This window comes from Capra hircus, chromosome 12, assembly GCF_001704415.2.
Source record: "Capra hircus breed San Clemente chromosome 12, ASM170441v1, whole genome shotgun sequence".
NCBI classification, from domain to species: domain Eukaryota; kingdom Metazoa; phylum Chordata; class Mammalia; order Artiodactyla; family Bovidae; genus Capra; species Capra hircus.
The window spans coordinates 67,374,257-67,394,051 of NC_030819.1; the positions used below are offsets into that span (position 1 = coordinate 67,374,257).

General features: G+C 46.9%; 1 protein-coding gene across 1 annotated transcript in view; it reads left to right on the forward strand.

The window, feature by feature from the left end:
* Positions 1-18,160, forward strand: part of EBPL (emopamil binding protein like) — a 31,734-nt gene extending 13,574 nt beyond the window's left edge. The window contains exons 2-4 of the mRNA XM_005687598.3: positions 10,118-10,187; positions 15,785-15,923; positions 17,611-18,160. Coding sequence (XP_005687655.3) covers positions 10,118-10,187; positions 15,785-15,923; positions 17,611-17,851 — 450 coding nt within the window. The 3' untranslated portion in view covers positions 17,852-18,160. The remainder of the gene's footprint in view (positions 1-10,117; positions 10,188-15,784; positions 15,924-17,610) is intronic.

The window sequence follows — 19,795 nt, forward strand, 5'->3', positions numbered from 1 at the left end:
CTTGACAGTTTGCTCTGCTTCTGCCACCATGATGGCAACCAACTCCAGCTTCACTGGGTCCCATCCAGGCAGCTTCTGCTTCCAGCCCCTGCCCCAGGCCCCTCACATGCCACTCAGGTGTAAGGTCCTGGGGTCCCACTCAGCTCCCACGCCCCTGCCCACGGATGAACTTTTGACAATGGTTTTTGGGAACCACAGGATAAATTCTTCCTTCCTCACCCAAGAGGAACTCCCCAAAGAAGCAATAGATCATACAGTCTTTGGACAAGTGTAAGATTGAGACATCAGTTAGCTTGTTCCTAAGCAGCTTTACTAAGCTGCTAAACCCACTAATGTAGCCTCATACCTGATTCACGCCTCTCCTTGGCCCCATTTCCCCTCCTCTGCCTCCTTGGGACAGCCATCCCCATGAAAGTAGTAGAATACAGTATAATACTTCCTCACTTAAAGTGAGGTCATGAGCATGGACCTTCTCCCAATAACGACTGGTTCCTTATAAAGGAGGGAATTTGGACACAGGGAGAGAACGCCATGTGAACTTGAAGGTGTCGATCAGAGTGAGGCTCCTTCATGCCAAGGCGCACCAAAGAGTACCATCAAATGCCTGGAAGGTGTAGGGGAGAGGGGCACGAGACCGATTCTGCCTGCAGCCCTGGGAAGAAACTGGCCCTGCTCACAGGTTGATCCTGCACACCAGCCTCCAGAACTGTGGCACAGTTCAGTGTTTGTGGTTTTAAGCCACCCGATCTGTAGTACTTTTCTGTGGCAGCCCAATCCAATGACTACACCTGCTTCCTGGTAACTTGACTTTATTCAGAGTGGCAATTTGTTCTGGGCCTCTGCTGGCCTCTCCTACGTATTAATTGTCAGAATCAGATTGGATTCACGCCCTCTGTCTGAATTGGTGCTCTCGGAGAATAAGAATGTTGTCACGGGCCCAGCTTGGGTCTGTTCAGGTTGTGATGTTTGGCAAGGGCTGCTTTGTAGGCCAGCCGCCAGCCCATGCGCTGACTGCCTCCTTGTCCCTCCTGATCCTGGGATCCGGGCACCTGCAGCCAAAGGAGCGGCTGTCGCAGTGTAGACCCGGGCCCAGGCCGTGGCGGGCACAGTGTGCATCGTGCCCCACACATCCAGAGGAACGCCCGGTGCCACGTGTGGAAAGTGAGAACGCTGCCATAGCATGTCTGGGAGCGGTGTTCAGGAGCCAAGTAGCCCAGTCCCCCCTTGAAATAGGACTTGTCTCATAGTCCAGACAGACGCCCTCGGGTCAGCCGCCTGTGCTTGAAAGCGTTCAGTGGGCGCCATCCTTCCCACACAGAATAGCTCTGGCTACAAGAAAGGCTTGCCTTACGTTGGGCTGAGACTAGCCCCCTTGTGATTTCTTTGGGTCCTACTTGTGCCGTCTTCTGTAGCCCAAAGGGAGGCTGAGCTGCAGCTCCGCCGATTCCCACGGCGTGGTTTCCTGGCTCTTTTCCTCCCTGTCACGCACCCTCACTCACACCACAGGCTGCCTTTCAAGTGCTGGTTACTCGGCGTTGTCCCAGAGGAGCCCTGACTCAGGAAACCCGGGGCGGAGTGGGAAGGCGGGCGGAGCATGGGCTTTGGGGTCCGACACGTGTGCTGGTGCAGCCGGCTCTGTCTTTCCCCACCTGTGAAATCCTGGGCAGCGCCCCTTTTCCCACTGGAAATCCTTCCTGTGATGCAGAGGGGAAGGAAGAAATATATGTGCATTATGAAATGTCATGGTGATTTAGTGACTCAGTTCTGTCCGACTCTTTGTGACTCCATGGACTGGAGCCTGCCAGGCTCCTCTGTCCATGGAATTTTCCAGGCAAGAGTACTGGAGCAGGTTGCCATTCCCTTTTCCAGGGGATCTTCCCAACCCAGGGATCAAACCCAGGTCTCCTGCACTGCAGGCGGATTCTTTACCATCTGAGCCACCAGGGAATGTGCATTAAATATGTGTGAGAAATACAGGCTGAGGAGGCTTTGCAGAGCATATACAGAAAAACCAAAATTCTCACTACAGTGATTTCCCCCGTTTACTGCTGCTGCTAAGTCACTTCAGTCGTGTCTGACTCTGCAACTCCATGGACTGTAGCCTGCCAGGCTCCTCCGTCCATGGGATTTCCCAGCCAAGAATACTAGAGTAGGTTGCCATGCCCTCCTCCAGGGGATCTTGCCAACCCAGGGATCAAACCTGAGTCTCCTGCAGTTCCTATATCAAGGGCAGATTCTTTACTTCTAAGCACTGGGGAAATTATTAATTTCATTGTTTACTCATACTTGTATTTTGCATTAAACTCTTGGCAGCGAAGAGAAATAAAAAGCAAAATAATATGTGTGTGTGTTTTTTTTTAAGGAAGGGAGAAAGGAAACTTTCTTTCTGGGTTTCCTTATTGGGTTAGTCTCTGTAGGCTGCTGCAACAAAATGCCACACACTGGGTGGCTTATAAACAACAGAAATTTCTTTCTCATAGTTTTGGAGCCTGGAAGTCCGAGATCAGGACCCAAATTTGAGATGTCTACCCCAAATTTGTAGACATAAAGTATGGAACTAATATTTTCTTCGAATGGTTGTTGAAAGGATTAAATAAACTTTGTAATTTAGGGCGGGTCTTCTCAAACTTGACTGCGCCCAGGAATCTCCATAAGTCTGGGCTAGGGTCTGACAGTCCACACAAGCTCCCAGCTGGTGCCTGAGCTGTGGCCCATGGACCATATATGAGTAGCAAGGATGCAGGGCACTGGGCACAGTGCCCGGAGCTTAGCAGAGTTCAGTTAATGTTCATCCTTCTTCTGTCCCTTTTGTGACCCCTCCTCACCATCCTTCTTACTTGGATTAAGTTTTAATCTTCATCCTGTCCCTAAGTAATAATGTGATTATACACATGTCCAATAAAGATGAGCCTTGGAAGGTTTCAGATCTAAGAAGTAACTGCCTCAGCAAAGGAGGGTATATTCTTTAAAGGGGAGAAGTGGTTTTTAAGTCCTAAAGCAAACACTAAGCTACCATGTTGTAGGAACAATAGAACTTGTGTGGCTGTGTGGTACCCGAACTTCTGAAAGGGCCAGCATGGTCCATTGTTAATATCAGGCAACAGCCAGCCTGCTAGGACCGAGTGGAATGGTTCCATCGAATGGAAGTCATCGCCTCATTAAGCGGATGACAGCTGGGCAGCATATATTTATGAAGTCAATAAAGCCTTGTCATTGAGGGGCTGTAGGAGGCTGAAGCAGCTGATCCTTCCAGAAACAATGATATGTGCTGTCGCCATGACATGGAAAAATCAAGTCCGATTAGGCTGAGGTTTTATGAGTCAGATCAGTAAATGCTAATACACTTTGACAGGATTCATGTATTGATTCTATTCTTGCTCCACTTTATTCTCCCACTCTTAATGCATTGCAGTTTTTCTAGCTCTTCATTCAAACACTTTTTTTTTAACCTTGCAAATATATTTAACTATAAATTCAGCCTTTACAAACACAAACACAAATTACAAAGAAGAAAATGTATGTTCTCTTTTATTTCTATAAAGCCTATAAAGGCTTATAAAAATTTTTCTTTAAGGGTGAAATGAGTAAATTGAGCGTTCTTTACCAATTGGTCATTGAGTTATAAATAGCAGAAACTTGCCCAGCTCAAGCATGTTTTTAAAATCTGAGCTTTGACTTGTAGCTGTCTCAAAGTCTATAAAATGCATTGTTAGAACTACATGTCTGGAACACATTAAGTGAAAAATGAGATGAGACCAGCCTTTTTTTCCCCCCACTTCAAGGCACATGAGATCTTAGTTCCCTGACCAAGAATTGAACATTGGAAATACGGAGTATTAACCACTGAACCACCAGGGAAATCTTGCCTTTGTTTCTTAATTTATTTGCCATGATTCATTTTAGCTTTTAAGTTGATTTTGTTAGCAGCTCAGACGGTATAGTCCAGTCACATTTTAGTGCATTTAATATGAATTAAATGTTTTTAAACCAAAATTCCTGATACATTGAACGTAAAATCTTTTAAGTCAATAAACATTGTAGAATTGTCCTTATCACCCTCTAGGTTGATAGTAGGAAAACTAATGGCAGGGAGAAAGTATTTTAAATATTTATAGCTATGTAATAACATATACATGAAAAATTTCCTGAAGGCTACTATGGAACTCAAGCAGTGATATCTCTGGGGGGTGAGATTGGGGATTAGGAGAGAAAGAGACTTTTACCTTTTACCTTATAGCTTTTTGTAAATTTTTTTTAACTTACAGCATGTATCACTTCAATAATTTTTAATAGTTAAAATGGTAAAGGTACACCACCAGAAAGGATGTCGGAAGAGTAAACAAAAGTGTGATGGAAAATCAGCATGCTGTGGGGGTTGGGAGCACCGATGTGGGGCAAGGACAGGTGAGTTGTAACAGGAAAAGAGCCCTATCAGGGTGAGCCCTAGCAGTGAAGACCTGGCCTGCCAATACAGGAGATGCAAGAGACGCGGATATGATCGCAGGGTCGGGAAGATCCCCTGGAGGAAGGCATGGCAAGCCACTGCAGTATTCTTGCCTGGGAAATCCCACGGACAGAGAAGCCTGGTGGGCTACAGTCCGTGGAGTCACAAAGAGTTGGACGCGACTGAAGCAACTTGGCATGCACACACAGAGGGAGCGGAAGCCCACTCTGCAGCTTCTCTGCAGGCTTAACTGGACAACACGGAGAATTCACCCAGCGTGTCAGCCGGAGCCAGGAGGACAGGGGGCTAGCATGTCAGTGGCTGTTCGTTCACCAGAAGGGCACAGCTAATTTGAAAAAGTTGTGCGAACACCAAGACTGTTTTCCCTTTCTTTCTGCGGTCATGGCCATTGGCTCTCCTTGCTTTTTATCCTTGGGGGTGTGTGTGTGTGTGTGTGTGTCTGTGTGTGTGTGTGTCTGTGTGTTTGTGTGTCTGTGTGTGTGTGTGTGTGTGTGTGTGTGTGTGTGTCTGTGTGTGACACATTGGGGCTGGTGAGAAGTGTGAGGGCAGAGGACCTCTGGGACCATGGGTCCTGAGCCGGGAATCCAGAAACGCAACGGACAGCAGTTTGACCAAGTGCTGTATGTTGGTCAGTCAGTCGTGTCCAACTCTTTGCAACCTGATGGACTGCAGCACTCCAGGCTTCTGTGTCCTTCACCATCTCCAGGAGTTTGCTCAAACTCATGTCCAGTGAGTCAGTGATGCTGTCTAACCATGAACAGTATGAAAAGGTGCTATATATATATATATTTAAAGTATTTATTTATTTTATGTATTTGGTTGTACCAGGTCTTGGCTGTGGCATGTGAGATCTAGTTCCCTGCTACTGCTGCTAGGTCGCTTCAGTCGTGTCCGACTCTGTGCGACCCCATAAATGGCAGCCCACCAGGCTCCCCCGTCCCTGGGATTCTCCAGGCAAGAACACTGGAGTGGGTTGCCATTTCCTTCTCCAATGCATGAAAGTGAAAAGTGAAAGGGAAGCTGCTCAGTCGTGTCCAACTCTTAGCGACCCCATGCACTGCAGCCCACCAGGCTCCTCCGTCCATGGAATTTTCCAGGCAAGAGTACCGGAGTGGGGTGCCATCGCCTTCTCCACTAGTTCCCTGACCAGGGATCAAATCTGGGCCCCCTGAGTTGGGAGCATGCAGAGTCCTAGCCCCTGGACCGTCAGGCAAGTCCCGTGCATCTTTTTTTAAATCAAGCTCTACTGTGAAAAATTTTAAACACGCGCAGATGTAGAGAGACTACTGTAATGAGCAGGTTCGGTGTTTTCAAATTTTGCTGCACTTGCTTCATTTGTCCCTTTTTTTTCTTTTTCTCCCTCCCTCCTCCCTCCCCTCCTTTTTCTTTCATTATTGCTGAAGTATTTTCAAGGGAACCCAGACCTCCTGTCATGTTGCCCCTACATCCTGAGTGAGTTTCTCTGTAAAAATTCAGGCTGTGCTTCTTAGGGGACAGGTGTCTGCCTCTCAGACAGTGGTAGGAATAATTGCACTCACTCCAAAATTCTTGACAACAGTCTCACGCCCAGTGAGTCAGCCAGGGAGTCTGCCCTGGGGGCTGCCACGAGCTTGGCCTTCCCATGACTGATGACCAGTGGCAGGTGTGGGATGCACAGCCCACTCCTACTTGAGCGGCTGGGGCTCAAAAGGCTCTGACCCCACAGCCCTCCATGGGGGCCCCTTCCTCCACGCCTGGCCCTCCACTGACAGGCACTCCGCCTGGGCCACCGCTCAGTGAGGTCAGTGGACCAAGTGTCACACTCAGGGCTTCCAGTCAGCAAGAGACACTCTGTGAAAGGTGAAGGTCTAGCCTAACTCTGCTCATTACTCTCTCATTCACTCAGGTCTTCATTCATCCAACATCTGTTGAGAGCTTTACTCTGTTACTTTACATTGATGAGGGAGTTGAAACTCAGAGAGGTCAAGGTAGCAGGGAATATAAGAAATAAAATATGCTGTATATATATATATATATATATATTTTTTTTTTTTTTGCTCAAGCCCACCCAGATCTCCAGCCTGCAGCACAGGGCGCTTACCCCTCCACCTGTTCAGGCCCTCCTTCCCAGTTAAGCAACACCCCACTGATGGCCTTTGCTGCTTACCAAGCACCTTTCTTCTGATCCCTAAAATCTCCAGGTAGCTGTTGAGCTCAAACAGGAATTTTAGTTCTGGCTGGCTAGTTCTTCACCATATAGTAGGATTAAAGACTTTTGGAGCTGATAACCTTCCAAGTTTATTCTGTAAGTTAGTATAAATTTCATCTTCCAGAGCCTGAAAATAATTTTAACAGGGGAGAAAAAGCACTTTGTGGTTCATTTGATATAAAATGTGAATTCATGGGAGGAAGTAAGTCTATTTCCATTCTGTCAAATTCCACAGGTAATTTTTGCTCTTGGGAAATAGTAACTAATGTTTCAAGTGACTTTGATCTTGATCTTAGATCCAGGTCCCCATCCTGCGTTTACCCACAGAATTGCTCCTGAGGAAAGAACCACACAGGATGTTAGGGTCCGGGTTTGCAGATGGCTCCAGCTGAAGAGGTTGCTCGTGGAAGTCATGAGACCAACAGTCTAATTTTGGGAAGCCCTTTATCTCACAGATAGGTGGACTGAGCCCCACAGAGGGTCATACTCAGCTCAGCCTCATTGCCCCTACTGGCCAGTCCAGCAGATGTATTTTTGTCTAGAAAGTTCCCCAGCCATGCCAGGGAAGTGATGTGGACTTCCTGTGGCTCTGCTAAAAATAAAAAATCAGCTGGTGAGAATAAGGAGCTACAAAGTAGACAGGGAGTACGTCTTGTTTAAAAACACGATCTCGTGTAATTTTTAAAAATCTCCTTTAAGGAATAGGATTTTCATCTATGCTCTGACATAAACCACACTTACCTGCTAGGTAACTTACAGAATGTTAAGAAAAGGGAAAATAGGGCTTCCCTGGTAGCTCAGTGGTGAAGAATCCGCCTGCCAATGCAGGGACACCGGTTCGGTCCCTGATCCAAGAAGATTCCACTTTGCTGTGGAACAATTAAGCCTGTGCCCCACAGGTGCTGAGTCCACGCACTGCAGCGACTGAGGCCCGTGTACGTAGAGCCTGCGCCCGGCGACAAGAGAAACCGCTGCAGTGAGAAGCCCTCGTGCCTCAAGAGAGAGTAGCCCCCGCTCGCTGGGGGGCTGGAGAAAGCCCGAGGCGGGGGGCTCGGGCAACTGGAGAAAGCCCGAGCACAGCAATGATGACCCTGAACAGCCATAAATAAATGCATAAATAAATCTTTTAAAAAAAGGAAGAAAAGAGAAACCAGCTTCAAGCCTCTGTTCAGCAAAGATTGGAATGGAAAAGAAGCTGTAAGATTATGTTAATGAGATGGGGAGAAAGTAGGGTTTCTTCTCTCAATTAGAGAAAAAGAAAGGCAATTACAAACTGTGGCATGAACCAAAATATCTTACAAGAAAGTCCTGGCCCAAAGTCGAAGGAAGCTAAAATGTAGCATGATTTTGAGAGATGTATGAAGGTAAGCAGGACTGTTCCATTTGCCACATTCTTCTTAAGTGACAGAAGTACTGATTTGTAGAGTAAGACGTTGTGGCCTCTTCCAGTGAACACTTTTTATAATCACCATATTGTCAATAGAGCATCGATTGACTTTTCAGCTTTGAGAATCTACTTACAGATAAAATGGGGAAGACAAATATGTTTACAGAACAAGAATGGAAAATGTGATCAATCTCAGCAATGTACAAAGTGGACAGAGGCTGAGAGACGTGGGGAGGAGCAGGAGAGAGCTTGCTGGGGGTTTTCATACTCGCCTGATATCACAGAAGTCCGTATACTGCACAGCACTGATGGAGGAGTCAGGTGAGGTTTGAAGCTTATTCCTGAAGTTACAAATTCGGGATAACTAACAGAAGAATTAAAGAGAACTCATGTAGCTGTTAAAGGAGTTCAGAACACGCCACTCCAAATTATGCCACTTTGACGCATTGATTTTGAACAGAAGGCAGTTGAGAACAGTAGATGTGGAGGGCACTCTGATCTCCCCCCTTTCTAGCTCAAATCAGGTCTTTGAATTTCCCTTGAGAAAGGTGCTCTCCTTTTACCAGGAGGAAAAGAATGTTCATTTCACTGGGGACTGGGAGTCAGTGCTGAAACGGTCCCGTGCGAATAGCCCGACTGAAATAACCCTTGTCTTCCATTAGTTTCTCCCCGTGTATTTACTGGGGACAGTACTGCTCAGCCCAAGCCCCCTGGTCTCTTCACATCCCTGCAGTTACTGGTCTTTGGGTAAACAGGCGTATGAGTTTTGGGGCCTGACAGCTTATTCAGGTCATTTTCCTTTTGAAGATTCCCATGTACGTGTCAACATAGTAAATCAAATGTGTATGCTTTTCTTTTTAATCCATTTATGTCAATTAATTCTTAAACCAGCTTACAGAACCTAAGAGGGGAGGAAGAAGTTTCTCCTCCCCTACATCATCAAAAATTGGATGGAGGGAAGGGAAGGGGAAACTATAATTTATATCGTAATTTTTCAGGATGGGCAGTTAATAGTGGGCCTTCCCCAGTAGCTCAGGTAGTAAATAATCCACCTGCAATGCAGGAGACCCCAGTTAGATTCCTGGGTCGGGAAGATTCCCTGGAGAAGGGGTAAGCTACCCACTCCAGTATTCTTGCCTGGAGAATCCATGTGGACAAAGGAGCCTGATGGGCTACAGTCCATGGGGTCGCAACGAGTCGGACATGACTGATCGACTAAGCACAAAGAAATAGTAATAGAAATAGTAGTATAAGTATAAAGATTGTTGCCAGAACTACAGTTAGAAGTGGTTAAAACTGGTAGCCTCTGGGAAGTTTTGTACTAGAAGTGAGCTTAGGGTTTAGGCAGAGACACTGTTCTGATGTCATGTATGTGATTGTTTTGGTAAAAAGAAATAAAAAAATAAGTTGTATTGATAAGCAACAAAATTTTTTTAAAGGAACACCATAATCAGATATCTTAGAGAATCCTAGTTAATCCAGTTTTTGAAATTTTAGGCAAAGGAACATTTCTCTGATGAGGAAATGCTAAATACAATTGCAGAGATTTCCTTACCCAAAATTTTAAATATAGCCTGTAAGCATTTTTAATTTTCCTAAATTTGCCCTTATGCAGGAGGAAAAAACTAGTTACTGCTCTGATAGTGATACTTAAATGCCACGTTTGTTAAGAGAGATCTTGGCGTTTTTTGGAGGTGAGACACGATGAAGTACTCTGAAGTACTTCTGGATTAATCCAGAATTTAGTTTATTTACTATAACATTTAGACTCTTGGACAAAATTTTCAGCTTATTTTTTTTCTCCGTCTGAACACACCTCTGATTTTAGAATGCCAGTCACTGAAAACTAGCATTTACTATACAAACACTCACTGTGGGTGGATCCATTTCCAAGGTCGGCCCTCACCCGCCCCCGCCCGTGCACACTGGGATTGCGAGGTGCAGGGCTGAGGTGCTGGCCGGGATGTGTACTCCTGCACTCTGGGCAAGGGATGCTGCCTGCACGGGGGTGTGCCCCCGGTGCCATCTCCCAGGTGTGATGCTGAATTAGAGCATGTTTTCCTTTTCTTCTCTCCAGGAAGGCCCTTACGTCTACTTGTCTATGGTGGGAAACATCACAGACTCAGATGCCTTGATCGCTTCATTGTGTGAGTAATGTGAAACGCTGGCACTTGCCGCATTTGAGGGGTCAGTTCCGTACGGCTGTCCATTAAACGAGTACCTGTACCCCACGTTGTACCATTCTGTTTGCATGCAATGTCTGGAAGCGACAGATCCATGGAGACAGACGACAGATTAGTGGGTGCCTGGGGGTGCAGGAAGGGAGCGGGATTTGGCCAGAAATGGGGAATGACTAACAGTGGGTACAGGTTTCTTTTGCGAAGTAGAAACTAATGTAAAGTGAGGTTGTGGTGATTCAAATCTGGGAATGTACTAAAACTTGTTGAGTTATACACTTTAAACAGGTTTAAGAAAAAAACAGACCTGGCACATGGATTATATCTCAATAAAGGTATATTTTAAAATGTTTGCACTGAGTGCAGATTGAGGAGTCTGCAGTATTTAAACTGGGTGTTTTCCATACTTTCAACATTTATTTGTATATAAATGTATATATATTGTACAGGCTTCTCAGGTGGCTCAGATGGTAAAGAATCTGCCTGCAATGAGGGAGACCTGGGTTCGATCCCCGGGTCAGGAAGATCCCCTGGAGAAGGGCATGACAACCCACTCCAGTATTCTTACCTGGAGCATTCCATGGACAGAGGAGCCTGGTGGGCTGCAGTTACATATATATATTCTTGTAGATAATTTCCAGAAATCTCCCTGCTCTGCAGAGATATTAACTAGTTTTCCTGAGTGATCCAGTGGTCAAGAATCCACCTTCAGTGCAGGGGACACAGGTCCGATGCCTGGTTGGAGAACTAAGATCCCTTATGTCTCAGAACAACTAAGTCCGTGTGCCGCAACACAGACCCAGCACAGCCAAACCAAAGGACGCAGATTGCTTGGGGTTCTTGTTAAAATGCAGATTCTGATTCAGAGGGTCTAGGGTTAGGCCTCCTGGATATTGATCTGAGGATTGTCCTTTGATTCACCAGGATGTAGAACTTGTTAAAGATGGTAAGGAAGACTTTATTCCACAGAGACCACAGCAGTGGGAGAGAGATTGGCTCAACCCTTAATCAGGGACATGTGTTCATGTTCAGTCAGGCATGTCCGACTCTTTGCAACCCCATGGAGTGTAGCCTGCCAGGCTCCTCTGTCCATGGGACACTCCAGGCCAGAATACTGGAGTGGGTGGCCACGCCCTCCTCCAGGGGCTCTTCCCAACCCAGGGATCAAACTCACATGTCTTACATCTCCTGCATTGGCAGGCAGGTTCCTTCCCACTAGTTCCACCTGGGAAGCCCCAAAATGGAATTCTCTGGGCAAGAATGCTGGTGAGGGCTACCATTTTCTTCTCCAGTGGATCTTCCTGACCCAGGGATTGAACCCGGGTCTCCTCCATTGCAGGTGGATTCTTTACTATCTGAGCCGCCAGTGAAGCCCTAGATACAGGGATAGGTGGAGATTTATAGGCTGGGAACAGGGTCAGAGACAGTGGATGGAAAATTATTAAGAAGAAACATCAAGGCTGGGGGGCTGATGATAGACTCAACAGGATCCTTGCTAAAGGCAGGCCAGGGTATTGATATGAAGGGTGGGGGATGAGGAATTAGATTCAATATCAGCAGTGATTGGTAATCTGCACTCTCTGTTTATAGCAGCAGTATCTATCATACCACAGCCAAGGCATGAAACAACCTGAGTGTCCATTGACAGATGAGTGGATAAACAACCTGCATTGATTTATCCGACTCTTCAACCCCATGGACTGTAGCCCGCCAGGCTCCTCTGTCAATGGAATTCTGGCAAGAATACTGGAGTGGGTTGCCATGCCCTTCTCCAGGGAATCTTCCCTTCTCATGGATCGAACCTGGGTCTCCTGCATTGCAGGTGGATTCTTTACCACCTGAGCCACCAGGGAAGCAGAGTATTATTCAGCCGTAAAAAGAAGGAAATCCTGCAGTTTGTGATGACACAGATGGGTTTTGAAGAACATTATGCCAAGTGATAGAAACTAGACAGAAAAAAATGAAAACTACAATATCTCATTTTTATGTGGAATTTGAAAACCTGAAACTCATTTTAGAGAAGGATCAGATTTGTGGTTACCAGAGGCAGGGGCTGGGGAGTGGCGGAATTCGATGAAGATGTTCAAAAGGTACAGACTTCTAATTATACAATAAATTCTTACTAGGGATGTAATGTATGACACAGTCAATACAATTAACACTGCTGTGTGGCATTTATAAAGCTGTTGAGAGAATAAATCACTAAGGTTACTCAGCAGGATTCTTGGGCCGAGCGCAGAACCCAAGGTGCTGGGGCCGGTTAAGAAAGAGTCGCCGCCCCTTGCGTCCTCACCTCTGCGCTGTGGCAAAGGCCACGGCCGTCGCTTGGCTCCTGGGTGCCTCCTCCAGCTCCGCCTGTGCCTCTTTCTCTAAACCTCTGCCCGAGCCTGGCGGTCAGTCACAGGATAAAGGACGAGGATCACATTAGGTTTGTTAATGCTCTGCTTGTCCTTTTCCTCCCTTTATAGGCGTTGAACCTGCAAAGAGATGGTCAAAGTTAAGCGATAGATGAGAGGCCAGAGGTCTGGTACACTGGGGCGGGCAGATAGCAGGGCCTGCTTCCCCTTCCCACCCCGCCTTCCTCTCCAGCGTTTATGCTGCCCCCGCCGCTCCCCAGGCCCCACTTACACACGCACGCACGCACGCACGCGCGGGCACACATCCTGTCTCCTTCAACTTGCTGAATTACCTGTAGTTTCAGACACACCAAGCACTCTCAGCCCCGGGCTTTTGCTCAAACTTTACCCCTGAAACACCTCTCCCTCCCCTATTCAGGGCTCACCTCCTGTGATTTAAGACCTGAGATGTTTTTGTTGTTGTTTCTCCATGAAATGCACTTTATTTCTGTAATTCAGATTATTTCTTAGCACAAGTTCCAGAAGAGGCCATTTGGTTTAGGGAGTAAGAGCTGTGTTTCAGTTCATACACACTTCCCAAGGTGGGGGCAACTGACACACCACTCGAGGGTCCATGTGGGGCTCGTGTTAAATGACCCCCTCCTCTAACTGGCCCTTGAGACTGGACCGGGTACCTTTTGGGACAGAAATGCATGGTGGGCTGGCCACTGATCTGTGGGGTGCTTATCCTCACTCCATCGCCTTGATTGCTGGCAGTTGGATGGCATCTTCGACTCAATGGACACGAGTGTGAGCAAACTCCGGGAGATGGTGAAGGACAGGGAAGCCTGGCGTCCTGCAGCCCGTAGGGTCACAGAGTCGAATGCAACTGAGCAACTGAACACCAACAGTGGAAGGTCTGGGAGTGAGAGAAGAGCCTGAGATTAAGACCCAGGGTTGCGTGTGCCTTGACTCCTGGTAAAATCCAGAGGCCCTCAAACGCCCTCAGTGCACAGCCCCTCCCCACCCTGCTTGCCTGTATAATAGAGTCTAGACAAGCAGCCCCCCACCCCCATGCCCTCCCGGCTCGCAGACCAGCAGGCGCCTGTGTGTCCCTGAGGAGCCGGCTTCAGTGCCCTGCCAGCCCTGAGTTACTGCAGCAGGCCAGCCACGTTGCCCGTGGGAGCAGGGCTCACCCACGCTGGAGTTAGTGCGGAGCCCGCCTCGCACAGCCCCTCCCCGTCCTTCCGGGTCCTAGTGCGGCCCCCCCCGTGGCCCCCGTGGCCCGTGTCCTCCTCTCCCAGCCTGCGAGTGTCACACCACCAGGGAGCGGCCGTCAGCCTCATCCGTCCAGTGCTGCCCGCCTGTTGTGTGCTGAGCCTCCCCAGGAGCCCAGGGTGACGCCTCCCTCCCCTGTAGGGTGAAGAGGAGGTAATCAGAACCCCTCCGCTCCTGGTCTGTGCAGTGCCTCCCCTCCCTGGCCCCATTCTCTGTCCCTGTCACGCACTGCGTGAGCCACCAGCAGGCAGACTTCGTGTTCTGTGCTAGGCATTCTTGAGGTCTAGCACAGAGGCGTCTATATGCTACAAAAAAGTGTTGAATTAAAGAAGGAAATAGGGACTTCCCTGGCGGTCCAGTGGCTAAGACGCCCTGCTCCTGAGGCCCCGGGTTCAGTCCCCGGTCAGGGCACTAGATGCTCGTGATGCAAGTAGGAGTTCCCGCGCTGCTCCTAAAGATCCCGCGTGCTGCAACAAAGCCTGCAGATCCCTTGTGCCCTAAGACCAGCTACAGCCAAATAAATAATTTTTTTTTTTTAATGAATGGATAGGGTTATTTTTGTGAATGTCTGAATACCCACTAATCTCTTCGCTCCTAAAGCACTGACCTTTCACTTGTGATATTTTCTTAGATTTGGGCTACACTAGGTGGTGTATTCCACCTGTTGTATCTGTGTTTAAATTTAAAGGAAAAACATTTACTTTCACTGTTAGTTGTTTCCTGGTGAGGTCGCGGCTGGCAGTCAGCTAAGGACAGGCTGGACGCCTCTGCCGGTTGTGTCTGCCGCTCACAGAATCTCCGCTCAGCGTGTGTCTCTGTGTTATCTCATTTAATAGCTCACTCTGTTTACTGGCCTGTCCTTTTCCTGAGGACAGCCTTTCATCAGAAACCTCTGTCCCCAGCCCCGGAGAGACCCTAACTCTAACCATTAAGAGACTGTTGTTTTGTGCTGTTCAGACCAAATCAGTCAGATCATGTAGCTAATTTTGGACCATTCATAGCTTTCCTAAGTTATGTGAGAACTGTGGGAGCAGGGGTCACCCACAAAGAGAGTGAAGTAAAGAGGTGGGGGCGTTGGGTTCTTTTTTCCCCCCACTGGTTATGTGAGATCTTAGGACCAGCATGTATTACTTTGGTAAACAGGAAAAGAAAGAGATAAAGACAGAGAAGGAGAGGAGGAGGAAGGAAAGAAGAGACGAGGGAAGGAAATATGACTTCACACAAGGCCCGCGGTCTAGCACTAAAAAGACTGTCTGACCTCATAGTGCTTTCTGGAAGAAACCATCCTGATAATGGGGTCTGAAAAGGTTTCTTAGTGCACACCTACCCCCAGGTCAGCACAACTGAGGCTTTCGTGGTGGCTGTTGTTGATGAATACTCTGTAGCAGACTGAAATGCCCCCTTTGTCCATTTCAGATTCATTCCATAGTCCAGGCTGTGTTGCCCCCCTCCCCTCCTTGCTGGCCCCTCAACACTCAATTCCTCTTCAGTTATTAATAAACGTGTTTTTATAAACATCTCCTGAACAGTAATTTTCCCACATCTGACTAATACAAACTTTATATTGAAATTTTAAAGTTAGGAATTATAATGCACGTACCAAGATAATTACTAAAGATTATCTTTGCAAAGTCTGACTGTGTCAAACTGATTTAGAATTCTGCTGCTTACAATGAAAAAGGAGGAGGTGAAGAAGCCACGCCTGTGAAAGCACTTTGGAAAATGCACACCGTTTTACAAATATAACGTGATGTTGTTATCAGTACTGGTGTCCAGGGGTACTGGGTTTTTGTCTCAGGACCCCTCCTTCCTTCCACTAAGGCATCATGAAGACTGTAGAGAGAATGGCGGTTCAGTTATTCTTTTTATCTCCTCCAAATGGGGGGGGGGTCATTTCCACCAACTGTCATAAAAATAATTGCCAGATGAGTAACAAAATGTATTTGTTTTTAGGGAAAGAATATGGGAAAGCTGATGCAAGATGGCTTAATTTTGATCCAGCCATCGTGTCTGTGGAAATTCTGACGGTCGTCCTGGGTGGGTCTCTGGCACTGGTCCTCATTTACGCCATCGTCAAAGAGAAGCATTATCGGTAAGTGCTCTCCCCTCTCCGGCTGGAAAGAGGAGAAACACCAGCTGTCCCGATGCCACAGTGTCATGTGGCGTGGATGACGACCACCGTTGTTTGTTGGACGGAAAGTAGAGTAGAAAGTCATTTGATGTCGTGTAATTTCGGATCGGTCAAAATAAAAACCACTAGAAATATGATGGCAGTGACAGCCTCGACACCGTATAGACAAGCACAGGGCTAGCAGCTTTGGGTGACTGGCCACCAGTATTGTGGAGAATCAAAAGGTAGTTATTTTCATCTTCCGCCCCCAAATCATTCTAGAAACTTCTCTTCCACGTGTCACAAAGAGAAGTCTCTTAGGTAATTCTGAGGTGGACATGCAAGATAAATAGGTCTTTTCAGAGGCAGCCTTTAGAAGGTATGGGGAAGGCAGAAGAGTGGGGAGATAGAGGAGAAAGACGGCAGATTAGCCATCCATCAGTCGGGCCCTGAAACTGTGAACTCCGCCCCCTCCCTCTGTTCCCTTCCTCTCCTCCTTAGGGACAGAGTGACCTGGGACGAACAGATCGCTTTCCTGGGAATGATTCCCAGGGAATGGTTTTAGACTCATGTCAGCTGGGCACAGTGGCATTCCATTTTCCACTATCTTGGATCAAAGAAGTCTGTGTAAAACTTCGTCATGAAATTTCAGACTTGAAAGAAACCTCAAAAGTCATTTACTCTACTCGCCCCCGCCCGATTTTACTTAGAGAGTTGGTAGGAGAAATTTCCTTCTGGGCGCCTGTAGTTGTTGTTCAGTCGCTCAGTTGCGTCCGACTCTTTGTGACCGCATGAACTGCAGCATGCCAGGCTCCCCGGTCCTTCACCGTCTCCTGGAGCTTGCTTCTGGGCACCTTCCATGTCCATGACCGTGGCTGTGGATTTGCTACGTTCACCCATGTGTGTATTATTTCAAACATTTTCACACGTATGCATTGCTGAATATGTACCAGGCACGTGCTTTATCTACGTATCGCATTTAATCTCCGCAGTATTATTTGAGGTGGTGGTTGTTTAGTTGCTAAGTCATGTCTGACTCTACAGACCCCATGGGCTGTAGCCTGCCAGGCCTCCTCTGTCTATGGGATTTTCCAGGCCACAATACTGCAGCGAGTTGCCATTCCCTCCTCCAGATCTTCCCGACCCAGGGATCGAACCCCAGTCCCCTGCATTGTCAGGTGAATTTTTTGCCAGCTAGCCACCAGCGAAGCATTACTCAAGGAAGGGACCATTATTAGCCCTTTTCCAACAGGTGAGATTGGAGCTCCTAAGTTCACATCCAGGTCTCTCTTTCGTGACTTCACTAAACCTTCCAAGGGATAGGACTGGATACCCAAGAGACCTTCTTTAACTCCGAGCGTAGTCTAGAGAGGGTACTGTTGCTTCTCCGAGGAGAGTGTCTCTTCCTTGTGTCCGACTCTTTGTGACCCCACGGACTGTAGCCCACCAATTTCTCTGCCCGTGGGATTCTCCGGGCAAGAATCCCGGAGTGGGTTTCCATTTTCTTCTCCAAAGGAAAATGAAAGCATGGGTCTTCATCAGTGATCAACTTGCCCCATCAAGGGAGCCCTGTGTGAACCCAGAGGTCCCACTTCAGGGAGGTGATCTGCTGTGGGAGATGATGTTGGTACAGCTGGCAGTTTCATCGCTGTCTCTTTCTCTCTAACAGGCATTTCGTGCAGATTACCCTGAGTGTGTGTGAATTGTATGGCGGGTGGATGACCTTCTGCCCAGACTGGCTTATGGGAAGCCCCAACCTCAACACCAACAGTTGGCTCTACTTTTGGGTCTATCTGGTATTTTTGAATGGTATTTGGGTTCTGATCCCAGGGCTGTTACTGTGGCAGTCATGGGTAGAACTCAAGAAAATGCATCACAAAGGATCTAATTCACGCAAAAAATTTCAGTGAATTTTCAAAGTCATAAACACTGTCAGCTTGCTTTATGAGAATGAATCCTTTTGTTGGGCCAAAATGTAATGCATTCCAGTCTGTGCTTTTCTTTTTTTCATTGTCATTTTGGAGCAACCTAATTGATTTCAGTGGAATCAATTTCAAATGGACTGTAAGGTTGACAAGTTTTTGCTGTTGTTGTTTTTTTCCCATTAAATGGCAATACAGGGAACAGAATAAATTTTAAACAGAATAAAACACATTTAATTATATCCTTTTATGGCTAACATTAATTGTTGTACGTTAATAAAGCCAATTATCATGAAATGCCGTAGAGCATGTTATATTAATTTTATATTTCAAAGAACTTATTGTTGCTTCAACTTCTGATCTTCCCACCAGTCTTTTGATTACTAAAGTGAAACCAGAAATGAAATGAATGCTTCTGTTTAGTGTTTGTACTGTAGCAAATTTGTGAAGCCAACAAAAAACACGACAGTAGAAGGAGTTTATGAGTGGGTTAACTCCTCATGGGTGGACACTGGGGTTTCACCGACAGCTGATTAATTTATACCTGTTCTCTTGCAAGGAGGAAGAGTTGAAATACCTTACAAAAATACGATAAAAAGTAAATCAGGAAATAGGGACATAGGGAAAGTAAGAGTGAGAAATAATAAGATGAAGGCAAAGTTAATACGCAGAAAGGCATGCCATGATGTCGTGTGTAACTGATACAAGTGACACATAAATCTGACATTTTCCTTCAGCACCAAGAGGGAAACGCTGCCACGCGCTGCCGCAGGCCACACTCATTTCGGCAGATGTCGCAGCGGTTCTGTCCAAGGTGGGGAGCGGGTACTCGCCTTAACTCGTTCAGCACCTGCTTTTCTTACGGCCTCTTGGTGCAGGATGTACTCTCTTGCCTGGGAGGGTTGCCTGGCACATACATACACCAGACACTTGCTTGGCCACTGCGGCTGCTGTCATTCAGCTCAGCCTATGTTCCACCTCTATCTAGGTTTCCTCTCATCGTGCAGAGAGCTGCAGGTACAGTCCTGGATGCCAAATGCGTTTCACCGTTTGAGGTATTTGTGAGAGGTTTGAAGGGTGACAGCATGGAGACCGTTTTCAGCTGTTCCTTTTCACTGTTGTTTTTCTGTTCTCCGGTGACAGGGAATGTCTATGGAATTCTCCTGCATAAAATACCTAGAGTAATCACTGTTTTTCTATGCTTATATCATGAATGATACTTGACTACGATATTTGGTGAATACTGAATGAATATGGGCAAGTATGGTTGAGGAATATTATATGAGCACATTAAAGACTTGGGAAGTTCTGCAGTATGAAGCGAGATTAATTTGTTAAGCCCAACTTTCCCCAACATATATCAGACCACTTTAACAAGTGGGATGGTTGTTTCATGGAACATCAGGTAGGGGGAAGCTCTGAGTAACGGTCCAATTTAATGAGATTAAAAACAAACCAGTAAATAATTAAAGTAGCATTTTAAAAAATGTCATTTGGTATAGCATTCTAATATTTAGGGGAAAACAGAAAGATATTCAAGTCTTACACAGAAAGCAAAGACAACTACAAAACACTGAGAGAAGTTAAATAAGACCTAAATAAGCAAGAGAGAGATGCATGTTCATGGATTGGAAGGCTTAATGTTGTAAAAAGTTCAGTTCAGTTCAGTCACTCAGTCGTGTCCGACTCTTTGCGACCCCATGAATCGCAGCACACCAGGCCTCCCTGTCTATCACCAACTCCCGGAGTTCACTCAGACTCACGTCCATCGAGTCAGTGATGCCATCCAGCCATCTCATCCTCGGGTGTCCCCTTCTCCTCCTGCCCCCAATCCCTCCCAGCATCAGAGTCTTTTCCAATGAGTCAGCTCTTCGCATGAGGTGGCCAAAGTACTGGAGTTTCAGCTTTAGCATCATTCCTTCCAAAGAAACC